The sequence below is a fragment of the Arachis hypogaea genome, chromosome 9, assembly GCF_003086295.3.
Source record: "Arachis hypogaea cultivar Tifrunner chromosome 9, arahy.Tifrunner.gnm2.J5K5, whole genome shotgun sequence".
NCBI classification, from domain to species: domain Eukaryota; kingdom Viridiplantae; phylum Streptophyta; class Magnoliopsida; order Fabales; family Fabaceae; genus Arachis; species Arachis hypogaea.
In genome coordinates, this window is record NC_092044.1 from 14105912 (window position 1) to 14123301 (window position 17390).

Genomic DNA, 17390 nt, shown 5'->3' on the forward strand with positions numbered 1-17390 from the left:
GACTGAAATAACTCATTAAATGAGCTTATATATGTTGAACCTTGGGCCCAGTTTAGGTCTGGTCCAATCCGTTAACGTTTTAGGTCCGTTTGACCCACTTTGGGCCAAAACTTTTAAGATTAGTGTCTGGTCTTTGATTCTAAATTATTTTTATCATTTCAAAACAATAAATCAATTTTCCAAAACTTATTTTTCTAAAAACACATTACCGGACAAACTTAAACCGGTCCGACCAGTTCGTTTGCCGGTTTGTGGTTTTTCTCAGAAAATACATTTTCTGACTCAGAAAAATCCATTGAAACCAAATTGCACCTTTATAATTTCAAGTTAAAACTTCTAAATTTTAAATCTATTCTGGGCACTAAAATCATTTTATTAAAATGGTTTTGCATGAAAACACGGGTTCTTACAACATACACCTTAATTATCATATAAATTCTATTTCCTTTTCTTTCCTCCATCGAAACCAAGAGACAAAAGAAAAAAAAAAGAAACGTGCTTATATATACATATGTATCCGTATCTTTTGTATTTAGTTTAGTTCTAGACTTTCTTTTTATTATTTATTATCTATGATTTTTTGAGGGATAGAACTTGTATTTTGAGAATCCTCAAATAAGTCTAAATATATACCGTTATGTGAATATATATATATATATATATATCTTTGTGATTAAGAGTAAAATTTTCGATTTTTCGATTAAAGTTCTGGTTCGTTTTCGTAGAGACTCGATATTAAATAAAAATAGTATAAAATAAAAATGTTTTGAGGTAAGTAACGCCTAAATTTTTAGTGCGATCATGAGGTGCTAAAAGTTAGATTATTACAAAAAATGTGACGTTACATAATTGGATACACATGTAAAATTATTTTACACAGATAATACATAAAAATTAAATTTATTTTTCTAGTGCTTTTATTTTTACTATTAGAAATTTATCAAATATGCTAAAAAATAAAACAAATCTTTTTCAATAATTTTTTTTATCAATTCAATAACATCTAAATAAGTACTTAACACAAGTAGATTTCGATAACTTTAGTCATGAGCCACTATAAATATTAAATTATTTTTAATAAATAATTTTATTAATTTTGTATATGTAAATTTTAATAAATATAAATATAAATTATATTAATTTATGTATATAAATTTTGATAAATTTAAATACAAATTATGTATTTTATATATATAAATTTTTATAAATATAAATATAAATTATTATTAATTAAATACTATTTTAAAATGATAATATTTAATTATTTACTATAGCATTGTTGTTTATTGCAATCAGCATCGTTGAGTTTATGGTCATAATTAATAATATTTGATGATGATAAATATTAAGTAAATAATAGTCAATATTATTATTGTAATTTGATGTATATATTTTTTAAATACATTTTAAGAGTTAAGAGTAAAATCTCACCCGACTTCTATTCATTACATAAATACCAATCCCCTCTTAATAATAAAGGACTTTTCATCCCAAATAATTGATTCTGTTAAACACCCAAATTTTTCTATCAATCTCTGATCTTTCAATAGAACAATTTTTTATGGTCCGTTAGTTGTCTACAATCCACTTGTCAACCTACAATTTAATAGAAAATTATATCATACTTTATCCATATTTGATATGCTCCATAAAATGGTAGCTGAGGCGGCAAAGAATAGAAGGATTTTTCTATTATTGGTTAGACAGTGCAATATTAAATTGTCTCACTTACAATTTACGAATAATATTATCTTATTTTGTCCACAAGATAAGAATATAATAAAAAATTATAAAAGATTTTTGTAGTATTTTAAGGTGATATCAGAATTAAGTATTAATTTTGATAAATCAAACTTGATTCTAGTTAATTGTGATAGAGAATGGATACGAAAAATGTGCAATTTGTTGGAGTGTAAAGAAGCATCATTGCCAGTTAAATATCTTGGTGTTCCACTTAGAGAGAATCCAAGACTTGTCAAGACTTAGAAGCCGATTATAGATAAGGTGGAAGATAAACTCAGTTTGTGAAAATAGAAAATATTAAATAAAGCTGGTAAGCTAGTTCTTATTAAATCAGTACTTAATAGTCTATCAATGTATTACCTTAACTTATACAAAATGCTAAAAGCAGTAGCAGAAAAGTTAATCTCATTACAGAAAAGATTTATGTGGAGTAATGAAGATGACAAGCAGGGATACCATTAGTGAAATGGAAAATAGTACAAGTTCCAAAAAAGTTAGGAGGTTTGGTAGTGGGAGATGCAGTTATTCGGAATACAGCACTGTTATTCAAATGGTAGTGACGGTTTCCTAAAGAAGATTTTCCATTATGAAAGAAAATTGTGTACTCTTGTAATAATCTAAATCCCAATGTCTTGCTGTGTCATCAGTCTGTACCTACTAGAGGGAGACCTTTGAAGGATATTTGTCAATTGTAAATTAAAGAGAATGAGGTGAAAGAGAAGATGATTCGGGTTTATCTTTGGAGGTGGGTAATGGTAGACGAGTCCGGTTTTGGGAGGACAATTGGTTATCCTCTGGTGTGCTGAAAGATAATTTTCCAAGACTTTTCTCGATTTCAAATAAAAACAGATCTGTTGTAGGGGACTGTAAATTTTGGGATGGGTTAGAATAGATTTGGAACTTTCAGGAGAGAACGGAGCTATTCCAATGAGAGTTGGAACTAGTTAACTAACTTTATGAAGTTCTACGATCAATCAAGTTAACAACTGAGAGAGAAGACCGATTGGTGTGGAAATTTGATAAATCAGACGTTTATTCTACTAACTCCTTTGTACAGATTTTGCAGACGAAAACACTTCCAGAGGACATTATGAGTTATAGTTTCACTAGTTCCATTTGGAGAGGTCTAATACCTCCGCGAATTGAGTTATTTACCTAGTTTGTATTAGTTGGTAGAGTCAATACTAAGGAGAGAGTACGTAGGTTAGACGTTATTGGTCAGTATGATAGTGTGTGTGTTTTATGTAAAGAGAATGTTGAGGACTTTCATCACTTGTTTCTTCGGGTGTCAGTTTACTTGACAAGTATGGTGTGCTTGGCTGTTTGACTATGGTAGATTGTGGGCTATCCCATGGACTATTAAGCAACACTTTAAAAGTTGGACAGCAGTGATCGTAAAAAAGAGGAGTGAAATAGATGGCTAATTGGATTCTTTGCTATCATTTGACACATATGAATGGAAAGAAACAACAGAATTTTCAAGAATCAAAAGGCGGAATTTGCGGACGTTATTAATAGGTCGTTCATGAGCTACAAAAAGTGGAATAAAGTTGATTCTAATAGTTGTTGATGACAATGTCAAAAATGACTATAGATTGATTTTGATTTCTGTTTATTTTGTTTGTATTGTGTTACTTCAATTTGTTGTGTTAAGCTCTTTACTTAAAAAAAAACTTTATCAATAAAATACATACTAATAAATGATTAAGAATTTACATGTCTCATGAATCAATTATTACGAGTTCATCTGTCTCATTATTTATTAGATAGGTACTAAAGTGTGACTAAAGTGTGACCACAATTTCATCTTGTAAAGACCACTGAAAATGCTCCTACTCAAACTTTCCCAAGTGATGGCCTTGTACCAAGTGCATCAAGTGACCTCGTGATGAGTGATCAAACTTTTATTATTGCAGTGGTCAATCTCAATAACATGTTTGATTTGAATGCCAAATTTGATTGTTCATATAAATTAGGTTAAATTACACAGTTAATCCCTACATTTTTAGTAAAATTACAAATTAGTTTCTATTGTTTAAAAGTTTGTAATTGAATCCCTAAAGAAAAATAAAATTTGTAATTGGGTCCCTACCATTCAAACACCGTTTGATTTAACGGAATATTCCTCAACATATTCGCTATTTTATACATGTGAGTTGCACACTTGCACGTGTTTAACAGTAAGGACTAATTTACAATTTTAGTAAAAGTATAGGGACTAACACTATAATTTAACTATTTAAAAAAAATGACCAAAAAATTCCTAATCCACCCCAGTCCTCTCATTGTCACTTCTGCACTTTCCAAAACAGAGGAAAAAAAGGAAAGAGCGTCATGAATTAAAGAAACACGTTGCTCCTCAACTCTCCTACGCCTCCAACCCTAAATGCAACAACTCTCGGAGGAGATGGCTACTGTTGTTGTTGTTGTTACCATCTCAAGTGCTGTTTGGTTTATTATTATTATTATGATTATTATTATTGTTGTTGTTGTTGTTGTAGTTACCACCGATGATGGAGGAGATGGCAGCTGCATTTCATCGAATACCAAGAATGCATCTTTCATTCGTTGACATCCGAAAACATGAATTATCACATTATTATCTGCAATTATGGTCATCTAGACAACCAGACTTAGTTAATTCAAAACCCACAAATTTCCTCAAGTATGAACATAATTCGTTTGCCCAAGCTTGTACAAGAAATAAAAGAAAAATTACATTTACATGTTGAAGTAATCAGAAAAAGTTCAGAAAGATTGGGCAGAGTCAAAGTTTGAGACTTTGTGTGCTACTACGATAAAAGGAAGCTGAATTTTCATAATGGATGAGTTTGAATTTATTGTAATTCAACATTTCAAACCATACAATCAGCATCATTGAACAACAGTAGAAATGTAAAAATACAGCCCATCAAATTATTATTTGCTTGAAGAGGAACTGAATTCGCAAAGAGGAAGGGATGGGAAGAATGGAGCTGCTGTGGTGATTGATGCCATGGCCATGGCCAAGGTTGCGAGAACCGGACCGGTCATTGAACCGGTCAAGTGACCGGTTCAATGGTTCAATAGTCCAACCGTGGTTTAACCGGGGTTCAACCGATTTAATTAAAATATACAATAAAATTATAAAAAAATTCAATATATAATAACAAATTAACAATAAACTGAGTTTTCTTAATAGTTAACCAAAGTACCAAACATTTGTTCCTTTCATAAGACTATCTTAATCTTTAGATTCATTGAACAATGAACAATACATTGCCATGGCAATTGATTGTTACAGCTTCCATATGCAGCAATCATGAGTTTTCTTAATAGCAGAAGGTTTGTTAACCAAACATTTGTTCCTTTCATAAGATCATCTTAATCTTGGATTCATTGAACAATACATTGCCATGGCAGTTGATTGTTACAGCTTCCATATGCAGCAATCATAAGGAAGGAGAACCATTAAACAGAGGATGTCCCTGTCTTCAGTAGAACCGTATCAAATATTATCACAATTTTTGTTTCTTTTAATCAACAGAGGCAGTAAGAATTAAAAAACAAATATATACAGTAGCAGAAACTCAAATTCAGTACTTCCACATATCAATAAAACCTCAGCAACAAGAAGAAATAAGAGATCAGAGCTCAAATTTTGTTAGATGATGAAGAAACAGAGGAAGAAGACTTTAATCTAATCGCAGATCCAATTGCGATACCAACTCGCAAAGTTAACACAACAACATGCAAGCAAAAGGATATGGCGATTGCGGTGAGGAACATGCAGCTGCGATGGCGCCTGGCGAAAAGAGGCAGACGAAGGAGGAGATTGAGGGTGCTCCACCACCATCTCCAATCTTCAGTGGTGATGTCACTAACGATGCTAGTAGCAGCGTCACGGTCGACGCCTCTGCAGAAGGGAAAGGGAAGGCTGTTACAGTGATGGAGATGATGAACGCGACTCCACTAGATCTGATCTGCAACACCAGTGGTGCAGTGCTCCGAAAACCGAGATGAGCAAACGGTAGCTACATCGTTGCAGAGAGGAAGCAAGTGAACTTCTCTGGCGCGTGGGATTATGGAACCTATCTGGGAGAAGATCGCAGAAGAAGATGAGGCTGGTGTGGTGGAATTTGGAAGAGAAATTAGGGTTGAAGTGTGGTGGCTGGTGAATGAGGGAATGAGTCTGCTGTTTGCATAAGGGGTAGGGTAATTGGGTTACCGGGTCAGCTTGTAAGTGGGTTGGGCTTGTTTTTTTTTTTCGGGTCAGCTTGTAAGTGGGTTGGGATTGTTTTTTTTTTTGATCAATTGTAAAAACCGTTAAAAACCCGACTGGTTTGACCGGTTAACCACCGGTTCGACCGGTTTTTTTACCGGTTTTTTGCAGATTGGTTTTTGGAATCAACCGGACCGACCTGATGACCGGTTCCCAGTTAATCCGGTTGAACCGGCCGGTCCAGTCTGATTTTCAGAACCATGGTCATGGTTGTCAGTGAAGAAGGGAGGGAAAGAGGGGAAGAGAAAGGATCATGGAAGAAAAGAAAAAAAAGAAGTGGACATTATAGTAAATGTGTATTTTGTTGACAGTAAATGTTATTGAGGACCTAATTACAAATTTTAATTTTTTTTGGGACTCAATTATAAGCTTTTAAACTATAGAGACCAATTTACAATTTTACTAAAAATATAAGAATTAACTGTGTAATTTAACCTATAAATTAAGACTAATAAACAAAATAAGCAACCTAAAGGATCCATCCCATGCCACTATAGCCCCTACAAAGATGTATTTAGCAAGAATTTTTTTAGCAACAACAAAATTCTTAATGCTAAGAGATATTATTTTGCAACAAAAAATTACTAAATAAAAAATATTACAATTTTGATCTTTTTCAAAATATATAGATATTTAAGAATGATTGCAATTAAAAGGCCTAAGAAATGAAAAATAAATATTCTAATCATATCTTTCTAATATTTATGTTAGCTCTTTTTGTTTTTGGTTCAAGCGTTTTTATTCTTCTTATGCAGAATTTCCATTTTTTTTCCTTCTCCAAACTGAAATATCAAATTCTTCATCTTTAATGCCTCATAAAAAATACCATATGATTAACTGATTCGAAATAAATAACAATATGCATTTGTTATAGCTCAAAATTTGAACTTGCTAGACCTCAAATCTAAATACATACTAGATACATGGTGAGATCATACTATGTTTTGAGTTTTGACACACAAATGATATCATGTCAAATAATTTGCTGACATTTGAATGAATATACTAATATATATTGGTGAAATTACTTGGTGAGACAAAGTATTGTGTTTGCCAAAGTTAAATATGAGTACTTACAATATCACTTTTTTTTATGACCAGTTCAATTAATAGTTTGTTTTGGCATTTTGGTTTGGTTTAGGTATTGAATATGAACTCTTAAAAAAATTTACGAAAGGAGTACAATAAATACTCTCAAATAAATGGATTAAAATCAAAGAAATAGCAGTGTGTTTCTTTTATTTATTTTTTTTATTAGTGATATACATAAATCCCTAATTATTTGCTAGTAAGACAAAAAATCTTTGACAATGTGTCCAGCGTGGCTCACGTCAATAACAGTATTAAGTTCCAGCGACGAAAAATACACGAAGAATTAAATTAGTACATTTTTTGAATCTAGATGATTAAATTATAATAATTAAATTAGTACAATTTATCAATCTCAATCTCAAGGACTAAAGTGAGGCTTAACTCAAGAATCAATTGAGAAATTTAAAGAAATCAAATTGAAAAAAAAGATCGATATGTCCAAATTTTAAAAAAAAGTCAAAAACTTAAATGTATTTTCAAATTTTTAAGAGCTTATTTTTGGACTTGGAGAAAACATCGAAAGACACAACTATCTATAAAGTGATAAAAAAAAAGAGCAATGATCAATTTCGTTTATGAAAGATCATTTGTTTTTTAAATTAGCCATCAAATTTTTTTTTAATTAAATTTATCCTTCAAAGATTTTAAATTAATCGAGTTAGTCTTTCTGTTATTTTCTTTGTTGACGATGCCAAATTTGTTAATGAGACACGATTAAATAATACTACAACATACACATAAGAGTCCTAATTAACTATTAGCATAACAAATTTATGACACTAAATCAAATCAAAACTTAATTGAAAGAAGACGTTAAAGATATTGGAATTCCTCAATTTGGGATTGATTTGATCAAATTTTATAAATTTATCATGTTAATCACCAATTAACTACTAGATGTATGTTGTAGTATTATTTAACGTGTCACATCAACAAATTTTGACACCATTAGCAACGAAAGTAATGAAAGGACTAAAATAACTAACTTAAAATTTTAAAGGACAAATTTGATTAAAAATATTTTTCGGAGAGTAATTTGAAGAATAAGTGATCTTATGACTAATTTAATCATTTACTCATAAAAAAAGGTATACACGTTAGAAATATACAATCCTCTATGAAATATATATATATATATATATATATATATATATATATATATATATATATATATATATCCTTTTTGTCTAAGCTCTATTTAAGGGTTTGTCGCTGGCCAATGAGTTGCTGCATGCACAAGACAGGATTCACACAAGTAAAACCGCAGGAAACAAGCCCAAAGGCAACAAACCGAACAAAGTCTCCTACTCTCTTTCTCTTAGTTGACAACGCGTTTGACAGTATTTCCTCCATTGCTAATAATAATAATAATAACAACAACAGCAACACTAGTTGAGCAGACTACAACACAAGAAATGTTTGCTTTACCAAAATTTTAGCTTCACACCGAAGTAATCTGCCGTTCCAATGGCCGTGGATAAAATATAGGCATACCCAAGCAAGACGGAAAGTGCTGTAATTGATGACGCAGAGAGGGTATCAACAGAAAGATTTACCAAGCCTGTGAGGATATTTGCCTGCATATAAATTAATTAAAAATATTATAACTTAGATCTAGAGAGAGAGAAAGGTATATTTTTTGGTGACTAGAGAGAAAGGTATATGAATGTAACTAAAGGATAGTTTCTTAACCAGAAGAAACGTAGCCAATAAGTTTCGGTTTAGTGCTTCTTCTAGTACTGAAGTTTTACTTCCAGGAATAAGATCACCCAGCATTAGAATTGATAATAGCTGAAATAAGGAAAACACTCAAATTACATATTCCAACCAAATCCTTAATTAGATTCCATATTAGCAATTAAAACTTCTGCAAGGTTGCTTTAGATTCTACCTTTGAGACAGAAATTTAGAGATGGAAAGACACATGACAAAAATGAATATTTTGTCCCTATTTCCATAACCAAACCAGGTTCTATGTCTGTTATCTCTATAGTTCTGTTTCAGAGACAATATCCAAATGCAACATGGACTCAGCAATGCTGTGCTATACACTACTGAATTTGGTATGTCAGATTAGTTCAAAAGTTATTCAATTGCACAAATACAATTTGATCACTACTCACTAGTAATATAGAGTGAAAAATAAAAAATGAAAAATAAAAAACTAAGAATACAGACTACAAAGAGAACATGCCCCATCAGATATGTTGGTGATCAAATGAATAGAACCAAAATGAGAATCACCTGAAGGTTGTCGGCCAATACACTAGTAACATATGGCAGGTTGCACTGCATGAAGTATGGACAATAAGTTTTCATCCATCAACCCAAAAGAATCACCTAACTAGAAACCCATAACATAGTGAAGCGTACCGTTCTCCGCGAAATTCTTTCCACATGCTTGTCTAAAAACACAGTTAATAACCTGACAAGGTCATCATGGAAAGTAGAAACAGAACAATTTCAAAGGTTTTGACTTCAATGATACGGAATTAACAAGTTCTGGATTAATTTCATACCAAAATACGATGGACAGAATCCAGACCCTAATCTGAACCCATTTGGTACTTCTTAATCCAGAGGAATGGCTTCCAAAGATAAGATAATTTCCCAGTTGAACACCAACAAGATACATGCCCCAGTATCCTGTTTACAAAATGAGTGTTTACCAAAAAATAAAAATAAAAAATAAAAAAATAAAAAAATAAAAAAAATCTATGGAAAGTAAAACTATTAGAAATAATTTCATTGTCATAGCACCAAGTTTGAAATATGAAAGGAGCAGTTCTCACCAAATATACTATGAATTCCCTCCTTATTTTGACTAATGATATCCATTCCTCTTTCATCAGAAAGCAAGTATGCGCTCAAACCATGAATCAAACAGAACTGGTACACTTTGAAACAAATATTAAATTGCATAAGAAAATCAGATTCAAAAAGACAAGCCACAAAGATAATACAGATAAAGGTGTACCTACTAGGACAAGCAAACCAAAAATCCCAGAATACTGTGGCGGAACATTAACAAATGAAGTAAGGATTGACACGGCAGCAAGTGTGAAGAAGAAATTCCAATGCACACCATATTCACTGACATGTACCTATATGAAGGAATAATGATTATTTTCTTTCTTGAGCGCATCTAGAACCAAAATGGTTGAACTAGAAAAATGGACAATAATACAATTGAAATTCTTATTTCTGTATACCGGTGAAAATGCATTGCGATGGACTTTTTAAACTAAAAACAATCCTGAAAAGGCAGAAAGTTTACTTGCTTCCTTAACAATGTCTTTAACTAATAGTAATGTTAGAATATATTTATGATATTACTATTCATATAGGATCTAGATATATATCGTATTAATTTTATGTTGATTTCATTATTATGATTAGATTCCATCCTCTGCCTAAAATAGGCACTCCTCATTGCACATCACAACACATCCTAATATACAATTTTCTAACAAGTAATGCATTCAGAATTTGCAATTCTGGAAATAGACAGAAATGCAAAACACTGATAGCATTGACCAGATAAAACAATCATGAGGAAAACAGTAGACATATATCATGTCCTTAATTTTTGTTTTCTTTGCTACTACTCTTCTCAGTTATTAGGAGTACAATTGAATTGTTTTTGCAGGATATGACTCAACTCAAGCCTACCTCTCTTTGATGGCATCAGAGTTTGCAGGCTTGAAAAAACAACAGGGATTGAAATAAGACAAAGATTGTTATGTGATGTCATGTGGAAACTGATTATATCACTTCCAATTTTCAAAAATTGATAGGCGACCAGCTTTGTTAAGACAGTTTTTTGCAAATGCATGTTTGAACATTATGTGTATCTGTCGTTACATAGATGATAGATGATTACAATGAAAAAATTGCACCTGATAATCTACACCAGTCGTAGTGACAAGACGAAGAAACCCTAACGTGATCAGTGGACTAATTGAAACTATTGCAGTCTTCCAATTTCTGAAGCAGGAGAAAAAATGGATATTTCAGAATGCAAAATACAGAACACCAGAGCAAGATTTATAATGGAGCACATAAAGAAAAATAGAAATTTGATCACTTTATATTGGAAAGCCTATAGCAAGGGGATCACATGGACTTTCGGTTTTCGCTTATATTCAAAAGCCTATTAGCAAGGGGATCACATGGACTTTTGGTTTTTACCCATTGTATGAGCATGTCATAAGCTCCCTAACTTATTGGGGGTAAGACAACTTAAAATTTATAGAACATAAGATCTATATTTGAGTAAGCATACATACACATTCATTTCTAAATACATACACTGAATGGGGTGAAATTGAAGAACTCACACAGATGTGATATTTCGTGCTTGCCGAGAAACTAATGCATTCGCCAATACAAATGACCCAACTCCAAGATCCATCTAGCATGAAAATTTATGTTACAATTCAATATAACAATCAAATTATAGACTGTACTGCTTGTTAGCAACAGAACAAAAGCAGGGAAACAGAGACCAGAGATAGAAATTAAAATTTCGGATAATCAGCAAGGAGAAGTAACAGCCTAAAGTAATTTTCTTTACATGTACTTTAAGTGTGCATAACCCATTGGAAAAGCAATATTTATAAAAAGTTTAGTTAACTAAAGGATTACAAAAAGTCATTAGTCAAAGCAGAATATGCTGAAGACAAAATAAAAGCTTATTGTTTGTGTATAAACTCAGGAATTACGCTCTACGTTCAAGCCAAGAAGTTTTGCTGAAACTCAAGAGCCCTTCTTCCCAATATTAGCAAGTCTTTTACAATTACAGCCTTTGGAACCCGCTTTTCTCATTAACATACAGAAAAATATTTTCCTGGACATTGTCTAGAAGCACCATTTATTTTAGTACATTGGAAAGTGAAGAATAATCATACCAAACTAGTTCCATAAGTTTCAGTCTTTGCATATCTTCTTGGAAATATTCTGAAGTCAACAGCCAAGATGCACAGGAATGTTATAATCATCTGCAAAAATAACTTCTTTATCAACATAATAACAAGTAAAACCAGAAGAGTAGAATAAAATATCAATAGTGACACTTCATACCACAACCACCCTGTATGATGTAATATATTCTCGAATAGAATTGTGCTCTCCTTTGATAGAAATAGATGAAGCAGCAGTCCTGTAGTTCAGGGTATTGAAGTTAGCCATGATTAGCTTGACTCATAAGAAATCATGGTATTAATTAGTTATTTCACAAAAGTGTGAGAAAAATTACCTTTTGGCTGCAATACAAACGAATGTTAAGAGCATTAACAAAATTGTGAATATATATGTCCAGTTTGAAAGTACCTGCAACAAACATGTTGATGTAAGAAACCACCAACTCAGAGAATAGAAGAGTAGCATGTTTGTATTATTCACACTGATGAGCCTGGATCTTAGCTTAAGGTTGAAGATAAAACTGAAGAGAATCAACAACAAGCAAAGGGAAACAGGGCACTATAGCAACCCCAGTCTCCCAAGACAATTTCCAAATTGAATTTCCTTTCCTTTTCTTACAGTCTACCCCTTATATCACTCTTTCCCTTAACAGAAAAGACGCATGCACTATGAAAGATGAGTTTTGATTCTTGAAATATGATGCTCTATGTGAAGTTACAGTAATGATTCACAAGAAATGACTCGATCCAAGCCAAAAGCATTATCTATTTGATAAAAAAATGATTTGATAATAGGAAAGAAAACATACCGTGAAACACAACAGCATAGGAACAACAATAATAATAAAATCCAAAGACAATGTAGATAAGTATGCTTTGAAATTACTAGACTTGGAAACTGCATCATCATTCTTCTTCTTCAAGAAGGCACCTATCATTGAGGAAATAAGAAAAAAGAAGCAAGATATGAGAAAACAGATGCTGAATCGAAAGAAACCACATGGTCAGAGACAGGCAGATCAGACCAAAGGGAATCAAAGCCTAAGTTTTGAGAAATTGTAGAGTTCAAATGAACTATAGCAGTTGAGCACAGCAAAACATAGGTAGGATGCGGTGCGAATGAAGTAAACAATAATTAAAAAGGCCATTTACACATTTTGAAAAGAGAGATGAGCATGGAAATGGGACTGACCAGTTGCAGAAGTGGAGTGTCGAATAAGGACCAACATCTGTAGCGGAAGGCAGAGAAAACAAGAACCGGATCATCATCATCATCATTTATGCATGAGAAGGATTAGATTGGAGGAGGGAGAGTAACTCACAGGGACAGTAATCGTAAGAGCAATGATTTCGAGAACAGAGGATCCACTCAAATTGCTCACAAATTCTTCTTTGAGATGCTTGTTGGAGTTGAAGGATTTGAGAGGATCCATGGCACCCACACTGAGAAAAAACGGTACATAAATGTGATATGCAAATTCAATTTATTTGCAAGGCTCAGCTCAAGTGTTGATCATAAATAAATAAACTAGGGCTCCATTAAGGTAAATTGATGAATTAATTGGATGGAGCTGCATAAAAGATTATACAAAAATAAAATAAATAAAAAATAACAAAAAGGAAAGGATAAATTACACTCACAAGTTACAACCACTCGGAGTTTATCAAAACTACACACACCACCTCAATATTTTACTAGTATACACTCACCTCTCCAGCATTATATTTAATGAGATGTGCTGTCTCTATAGGTCCATTAAATTGAAACATTATTAAATTAAAAATACGTTGTCAAACATCATCGTTAACCCATAAGTCCATGCATAGAAACAAAAGGATAATACAGAAATCTCTGGATTTTAACTTTGTTATGGGAGATATTTTGCCATTTTAATTGAACAAAGCAAAAGTAAATGGAAAAAAGCACTAGTCTACATGTATAAGGATTTGTTAGTTACATCAACGCCAAGGGGTCTAAGTGTAAGAAGTTCCATGAGTGCCATGTTGGTTTAGAGCCTCTACTATAATCCTTGCTTCCTTGGTTCGAAACTTACAATCAGTGTAATGTTTACAATGCATGTAATAAAGGGGTGGTGTGTGTAATTTGATAAATCTCAAACAAAAAGGTTCAGAGGTTCACATAATCACATATATGTATTAAACAAAATTCATCATATGTTATATAGAATAATAAAGCTCAACACAAAGTGAACAAGGTTCGCATTAACAAACCAAAATAAAGCATGAAATAACCAACAAAACTCAAGATATGCCACATCCCTAAACCTGCAATAACCTTTCACTCTAATTAAGAGCAACAAACTAAGATAATATTCTTATTCTGTCAATAGGTCTACTCTATGATTTTCACAAATCATTATTCTCGAACAATCTATGATTTCATCCTCCAAAACCATTATCCATATAAGGAAACTTCAAACCATTTTGGGGAGTAGATCTCAACTCTTCTAGCCCCTTTTATCTTAAATGATATGTCTCAAATCTGAATCAACATTCTATAAGTATGCATTAGCTTTTATATATCACTTCCAAATGCAGCGCCATAATTCAATCTCCCTTGCCAGATTCAATTGCAAGGGGTTTGAAGAAAAAAGAGGCTCCATGTAGCACAATAACAACAGAAACAGTCAGGAGCAGAAGTATCGTAACCCCAATCTTATTACTTATGTTGTAGGCATCAATCAACACAGTTATCACTTACAGCAACAAATTCGAAAAATATTAGCAGCAACAAGCCAACAACATTTAAAATTTTCACTTATAGCAGCAGAAACAACAACACTGGTAGGAAAATGAAGAAGAACGAAAGATCAGCAGAAGCAACATCGCACCTTCTACACAAATTCACAGAACAGCAGAAGCAGAAAGGCGGGGTTGGCGTGGCGTGGCGTGGCGTGAGCGGAATTAGAGCATCAGAGAGTCAATGTAGCAGCAGAATCAAAAGCGCAGAGCAGCATTTAACAAGAAAAGAGACGGTGGCGGCGAACCGGAAAGGCGCAGGCGGCGACGGCGACAGAAGAGCGGCAGCGATGAACAGTTGGAGATGGAGATGAATCAGATTATCAGAATATTTGGCTTAAGTATTCTTTAAAAGTTGTAGAAAATAAAAAGTAAGTAATTTTTAAAATTTTTTAAAATTTAAACAACTGTTATAATAAAAATGGATATAAAAAATTAAAATAATATATTATTTGTTACGGATCCAGCCCACGGATCCCGGACCCGTGACCGAACCCGAACCCGGCTCCTCCGGTCAACCTGTTTCCGTCCCTCTAGAAGGCCCTGAACCAGCCCTCTAAAACTCCTAACTAACTTTTGAATTCAAACATCCTTCTTATCTTAGTCAGATAAGATAAAAGATAAAGATAGCCACCATCACCTATAAATAAAGGGCCCAAGTCCCTCCAGGTATTCATTCATTCCTCATACCTTTCACCTCTCAGATCTATTCTGACTTGAGCGTCGGAGTGTCTTTACAGGTACCTCCCCTCTGCTCCATTCGGAAAATCCAACACCCGATTCAACCCGCAGGTTCCCGATCCTCCTCCTAGATCGTATCAGAAGCATTCTATACATTGGCGCCGTCTGTGGGGACCTGCGACAGTCGAAACAGATGGAGGGTATCTTGGACGAAAATCCATCAAGCCAAGACAACTCCAGACCACGTCATCCGACCCCAGAGCAACAAGAGGTCATGAACCAAGCCCGGATGGCCAGCACCATCCACCGCACAAACGAGCACATGATCACAGATCCACAACACCCTGAGAAAGCAAGGGACAAAGCGACACAGATCATTCAGGATCTCTGCCTCCGAGTCCAGGAACTTGAAGGTAAACTAACCGACAAAGGAAAGTACGCCAACGAACACGGAAGCCAGGCAACGTCCAGGCCACGATCCTACCGCGGAAGGTCGCCAACCCGGCAACACGATAGAAGAGATGATCGTAGCACCTCACGCAACCACCGACACGGAAAATCGCCAGAACGGCGACACAGCAAAAAACACCACCGCAGCGCATCCCACGATCTGAACCGTCAGCACGATTCAGACGAAGACCCGAGACGACGGCACACCAAGCGCACAAGAAACGATCACATCATAATGGGAGCCACGCCCTTCACAGAAAGAATCTTAAGAGCGAAACTCCCCAGAGGCTTCGACAAACCCACCGACATGAAGTACGACGGAACTAAAGACCCTTAAGAACACCTAACGGCTTTCGAGGCCAGAATGAACTTGGAAGGAGCATCCGACGCGGTCCGATGCAGAGCCTTTCCGGTAACCCTTGCCGGACCGGCGATCAAATGGTTCAACGCCCTCCCAAACGGATCCATAACCAGCTTCCACGACATCACAAGAAAATTCATGGCCCAATTCACAACCCGAATCACCAAGGCCAAGCATCCCATCAGCTTGCTAGGGGTCACACAGAAACAAGAAGAATCTACAAGAAAATACCTCGACCGCTTCAACGATGAATGCCTGACGGTCGACGGACTCACGGACTCCGTTGCCAGCCTCTGCCTAACTAACGGGCTCATGAATGAAGACTTTCGCAAACACCTCACCACTAAACCAGTATGGACCATGCACGAAATCCAGAACGTCGCCAAAGACTACATCAACGACGAGGAAGTCAGCCAGGTCGTCGCTGCCAACAAACGGCAGCACGTCGCTACCCAACACGGCAACCCGACTCTCCGTCATAACCCACCACCCAAAGAGAACCAACGAGACCACCTTAAACCAACCCACCGACCACCAAGAATAGGAAAATTTTCCAATTACACCCCCCTAACAGCACCAATTACTGAGATATACCACCAAATAGCAGATCGAGGTGTAATCCCCAAAGCCCGACCACTCAAGGAAAGGACAGGAGGAAACAAAACCCCCTACTGCGACTACCACCGAGGATACGGCCACAAAACACAAGATTGTTTCGACCTTAAAGACGCTCTCGAGCAGGCCATACGAGATGGCAAACTCCCAGAGTTCGTCAAATTCATCAGAGAACCAAGGCGCGCCGACAGAGATAAGTCACCAGAAAGAGAAGGACGCAACCTGAGAACCCAAAAGCCGCCCCCCAGGGAAAACCTCGAAGAGGATCCAACCATCATAGTGAACGTCATCACGGGCAAGGACGTATCGAATAAGTCAAAACTAACAATGAAAAAAGACCTCAAAATAATGGCTGTCAGGCACCACGACCCAGTCACCATAGCCGACAGCACGATAACCTTCTTGCCGGAAGACTGCCAACACGGCACCTCGGCCGAAGACGCCCCCTTCGTCATATCAGCCCGAATCGGAACAGGGCTAGTAAGAAGAATACTGGTGGACACTG

At 34.9% G+C, this 17390-nt stretch overlaps 1 protein-coding gene across 6 annotated transcripts; it reads right to left on the bottom strand.

Annotated features, from left to right (window-relative positions):
* Positions 1-8384: 8384 nt before the first annotated feature.
* Positions 8385-15011, bottom strand: LOC112710469 (uncharacterized protein At4g17910). 6 transcript variants are annotated; one of them, XM_072202588.1, is made up of 16 exons: positions 14871-15011; positions 13341-13461; positions 13211-13247; positions 12828-12949; positions 12354-12427; positions 12179-12257; positions 12007-12096; positions 11437-11510; positions 10996-11083; positions 10074-10200; positions 9889-9993; positions 9616-9742; positions 9470-9521; positions 9341-9385; positions 8789-8887; positions 8385-8673 (listed from the first exon to the last, which is right to left on the bottom strand). In XM_072202588.1, the coding sequence occupies exons 2-16, from the start codon at positions 13449-13451 to the stop codon at positions 8521-8523; spliced, it is 1383 nt and encodes a 460-aa protein (XP_072058689.1). In that variant the 5' UTR covers positions 13452-13461; positions 14871-15011; the 3' UTR covers positions 8385-8520. The 6 variants fall into 6 exon arrangements, with proteins under 6 accessions (XP_072058689.1, XP_025618487.1, XP_025618488.1 ...); XM_025762702.3 differs by lacking the exon at positions 14871-15011 and adding an exon at positions 13660-13798; XM_025762703.3 differs by lacking the exon at positions 14871-15011 and having other exon boundaries at positions 9889-9985; positions 10078-10200; positions 13341-13602.
* Between the last annotated feature and the right edge of the window lie 2379 nt (positions 15012-17390).

What these genes read in the sequence shown, in the direction of transcription:
- LOC112710469 (XM_072202588.1), bottom strand. Translation starts at nt 13,451, where the DNA reads ATGGATCCTCTCAAATCCTTCAACTCCAACAAGCATCTCAAAGAAGAA. An exon ending in AAACTTATGGAACTAGTTTG is followed by an intron (nt 11,511 to 12,006) that starts GTATGATTATTC and finishes TTTTCATGCTAG; the next exon opens with ATGGATCTTGGAGTTGGGTC. An exon ending in TGGTTTGCTTGTCCTAGTAG is followed by an intron (nt 9,994 to 10,073) that starts GTACACCTTTAT and finishes TTTGTTTCAAAG; the next exon opens with TGTACCAGTTCTGTTTGATT.